General features: G+C 38.8%; 1 protein-coding gene across 1 annotated transcript; it reads left to right on the top strand.

The window, feature by feature from the left end:
• The first annotated feature begins 3,131 nt into the window (after positions 1-3,131).
• Positions 3,132-4,076, top strand: LOC100355842 (olfactory receptor 5G9). The gene has a single exon (XM_008271259.2). It carries the CDS (start codon positions 3,132-3,134, stop codon positions 4,074-4,076), a length of 945 nt encoding a protein of 314 aa, XP_008269481.2.
• The last annotated feature ends 222 nt before the right edge of the window (positions 4,077-4,298 follow it).

The raw sequence follows: 4,298 nt of genomic DNA on the forward strand, positions 1-4,298 counted from the left end.
TTGATTTCTCTTAGTTTATTAGAATTTTAGGAATCTGGAGCTCGAAGAGCATAGCTAGCAATTGTTGCTGACTTTCTATCTCTTAGATTTAATACATTTCTTGCCTCTTCTTCCTATTTTAGGATTATTGAGGCTCCTTTTTTATTGCTGAAAAACTTTAGATGGTTATTATTATTTTTAAAGATTTTATTTATTTGAGAGGTAGAATTACAGAGAGAGGGAGAGACAGAGAGAAAGGTCTTCCAACCGCTGGTTCACTCCCAAATGCCTGGAGCTGAGCTGACCTGAAGCCAGGTGCCAGGAGCTTCTTCTGGGTCTCCCATGCAGGTGCAGGGGCCTAAGCACTTGGTCTATCTTCCACTGCTTTCCCAGGCCATAAATAGAGACCTGGATTGGAAGAAGAGCCGCCAGGAAATGAACCAGTGTCCATATGGGATGCCAGCACCACAGGTGGAAGTTCAGCCTACTATGACACAGGGCCAGCACCATAAATTTGCATTATTTTTAATTACAAAAGTAATACATAAATACGTTCTCCTTAACAAAATCTTAAAATTGAGGTAAGTCTAGAATCTCTTTTGATTGCTCACCAAGTTCCTTAACCCTTTGTTCTCAGAAATAATGACTACTCATTTGGCATACATTCTTCCAGACTCTGGTTTACACACACAAATACTTATAATTAAAGAAAATATTGAGGGGTCAGTGCTGTGGCTTAGAAGGTAAAGCCGCCACCTGCAGTGTTGGCATCCCAGATGGGCTCTGATTAGGATCCCGGCTGCTCCACCTCAGATCCAGCTCCCTGCTAATGTGCCTGGGAAAGTAGCAGAAGATGGCCCAAATGTTTGGGCCCCTGCACCCATATGGGAGACCTGGAACAGGCTCTTTTGGCTTCAGCCTGGCCCAGCCCCATCTGTTGCAGTCAATGGGGAGTGAACCAGTCGATGGAAGATCTCTCTCACTCTCTCTCTCTCTCTTTCTGCCTTTCAAATGAATAAATAGATCTTCAAAAAAAGGAGAAAATATTGAGGTTTTTAAAATTATAGTATACGTTAGAAAAATAACCATGTTTATAAATGTGAAACCACCTAATTTTTAACTTCTATAGAGTATTTAATAGAAGGACTACATCAAAGCCTGTTTTGCTATTGCCTCTCCAGACAATGTAAGTGGAGTCTAGGTTTTCATCATTTTAAGCAATAGCAAAATGTCCAATATTGTTTATTTCCTTTACTAAATAATGAGATTTCTAAGTCATCATACACTCCTTCAAGAGTTTCAGTCGTAAGTAGTAAAAACTTGCCTTCTTGAGACCTTACTCGCTAAAGTGTGAGGGATTAGCACTTTCTCATCAGCACTTCAGTGCTTCCCTCGGAGGCACTGAGAAGGATTGAGTTTAGGTGAAACTTATATCAGGGTGAATTTTAATAGATTCAAGGCAAAGGAGAGCTGTATGTAACAGGATCAACATCAGGTGTAAACAACAAAGCAGGCATGGGGTCCTGTTTCCTTGTAAACTATAAAGCTAGGATAGATGAGGAATATCATATCTGGAAACCCTCTGTGAAGCACTGTATTTGGGTTGAAAATCTAGATTGTGGGGCTGGCGCTGTGGCGCAGTAGGTTAATCCTCTGCCTGCAGTGCCAGCATCCTATATGGGCGCCAGTTCTAGTTCCGGCTGCTCCTCTTCCCATCCAGCTCTCTGCGATGGCCTGGGAAAGCAGTGGAGGATGGTCCAGGTCCTTGGGCCCCTGCACCCACATGGGGACCCAGAGGAGGCTCTTGGATTCTGGCTTCAGATTGGCGTGGCTCTGGCTGTTGCGACCATTTGGGGAGTGAACCAGCAGACGGAAGACCTTTTCTGTGTCTCTCCCTCTCTCTGTAACTCTACTTCTCAAACAAATAAATCAAATCTTTGAAAAAAAAAAAAAAAAGAAAATCTAGATTGCTTTATCTGTCAGTGCACCATAGATAATTCTGGCAAAGAGTGGAATCTTTCATCCACTGATATGATTCCAACCCAAAAGATGTTAGATAGTCTATTATTTTAAAAACTAAAAATTTTCATGGAGTAATAAAGTAGTAGTAATGTGGAGAAAAGGATTAGGGTACATTACAGATGCAGCGTAATCATGAAAGAAATGTTGTTTCCTGTTGTTAACTCTACAGTTGTCCCTACCTGTGTCTGTTAGTTCAGCTTGAAAGATGATCAAGCAGATATTTACTTTCTCAGTAAAAGCAATTTATTTTGATAGAAAATGAATATCTACAACTGAGGCTTTTGCTTCATAAAATAGATTTTCTACTTATTTAATCATTTTTCCTTTTTTCCAGTAGAGTTCCACACTTTATATTTTCTTCATAGAAATCTGAAGATTCTCTGTTTTATTTATGATTGATTTATCATTCAAATCGAATAGATTTTCCATTCTAATTTATATAGGATTATTTCTCATTTTTCATATTGATACTCTGCTATTTTGTTGAACTCCTTTATTTTTGCTAAAAATGTGTCTTATAATTTCATTCTTCTAGTTTGTTTTAAATGTGGATTATTTAGCCTGCTAGTAATGGGTTTTGTTTTTGCATTTTCCTTACTTTTATGCATTTTTAGGTAATAGAATTCTGTGCCTCGAATAAAATGTGAAATACACAAATTATAGGCAAAAATATATGTAGTTTCTGATTATACTGTGAATGTTTTTAATGATTTACCACTAGTGGCACAATTATTTTCTGGACTTTCTTTTTATTAAGTTAAATGTTCCTTTTATTTCCAGTTTGGAACAGTTTTCTTGAGAGCTGCATCTTATCAAAATCTTTTTTTTAAGTTCTATTCAAATAATAATAATGCCTTTCATTTTAATCTTTAAGGTAGTGAAAAATTTTATAGGTTTTACTATTGTCAAACTATTTCTTAAACTCCAATTTCCTCTTTAAACATGTCAGTTACTCTTTAGAACAGCGATATATTTGACTTATTAGCATTTTATTAGACTTTGAAAATAATCAATATTTCTAAGTAAGTACCACAATGGTTTTTTCCTGTTCATTATGTTGATTTTAAAAACTTACAGCTGAGTGCATTATCAATTTTCTGCTTTTCTTACTGTAGAGATCTGGACAATCAATGGCTGATGAAAACTATACAAGGATCACAGAATTCATTTTCATCGGTTTAAAGTACCACCCTCAACTCCAGGTCTTTCTTTTCTTGCTCTTTCTTCTTTTTTACCTCATTACCATGACAGGAAATTTGGGCATGATTATTCTTATCCGGGTTGATTCCCACCTCCACACACCCATGTACTTTTTGCTCAGCCACCTGTCCTTTGTGGACATCTGCTTTTCCTCAGTTGTGGGTCCCAAGATGCTCACCGACTTCTTTGCTGAAAGAAAAGCCATCTCTTTCCTGGGCTGTGCCTTGCAGCAATGGTTTTTTGGGTTCTTTGTGGCCATTGAGTGCCTTCTCTTGGCATCTATGGCCTATGACCGCTATGTCGCCATCTGTAATCCATTGTTGTATTCAGTTGCCATGTCCCAGAGGCTCTGCGTACAGCTGGTGGCCGGGCCCTATGCTGCAGGCTTCTTAAACACCATGACTCACACAACAGCTGCTTTTCGACTCCCTTTTTGTCGCTCCAATATAATCAATCATTTCTTCTGTGACATGTCTCCCCTGCTTTCTCTTGTATGCGCTGACATCAGGATCAATAAATTATTGGTTTTCATCGTGGCTGGCGCTGTGCTCGTTGTCAGTAGCCTGACCATCATAGTCTCCTATTGCCACATCCTCATTGCCATCCTGAGGATCCGCTCTGCTGCGGGAAGACGGAAAGCCTTTTCCACCTGCTCTTCACACGTGACAGCAGTTTCCATCTTGTACGGGACTCTCTTCTTCATCTACGTGCGGCCAGGTGCAATTTCTTCTCTGGACGTCAATAAAGTGGTATCTGTGTTCTACACAGCCGTGATCCCCATGTTGAATCCTCTCATCTACAGCTTGAGAAATAAAGAAGTGAAGGCTGCCATGGGTAGGACAATCACCAAGAGCAAGTTTTTCATCCAAAATTAAAGTGTCATCAAGAAAAAAAATTGACAAAAAGAAAAGCCTCTATAAATGGGTAGACCACCTGGATCCTCATCCTAAGTTATTGAAGTATTTGCCGATTTTTAGATTGTAGATTTCTATTTTTCCATTCTTTCACATGATTTTCATTTTACTATCTATTTTTAAACTCCATTTCACCATGTTCCTATAAGTTGTGAAAATTCCTACTTACCTAAATATCTGGGA

This window comes from Oryctolagus cuniculus, chromosome 1, assembly GCF_964237555.1.
Source record: "Oryctolagus cuniculus chromosome 1, mOryCun1.1, whole genome shotgun sequence".
Taxonomy (NCBI): domain Eukaryota; kingdom Metazoa; phylum Chordata; class Mammalia; order Lagomorpha; family Leporidae; genus Oryctolagus; species Oryctolagus cuniculus.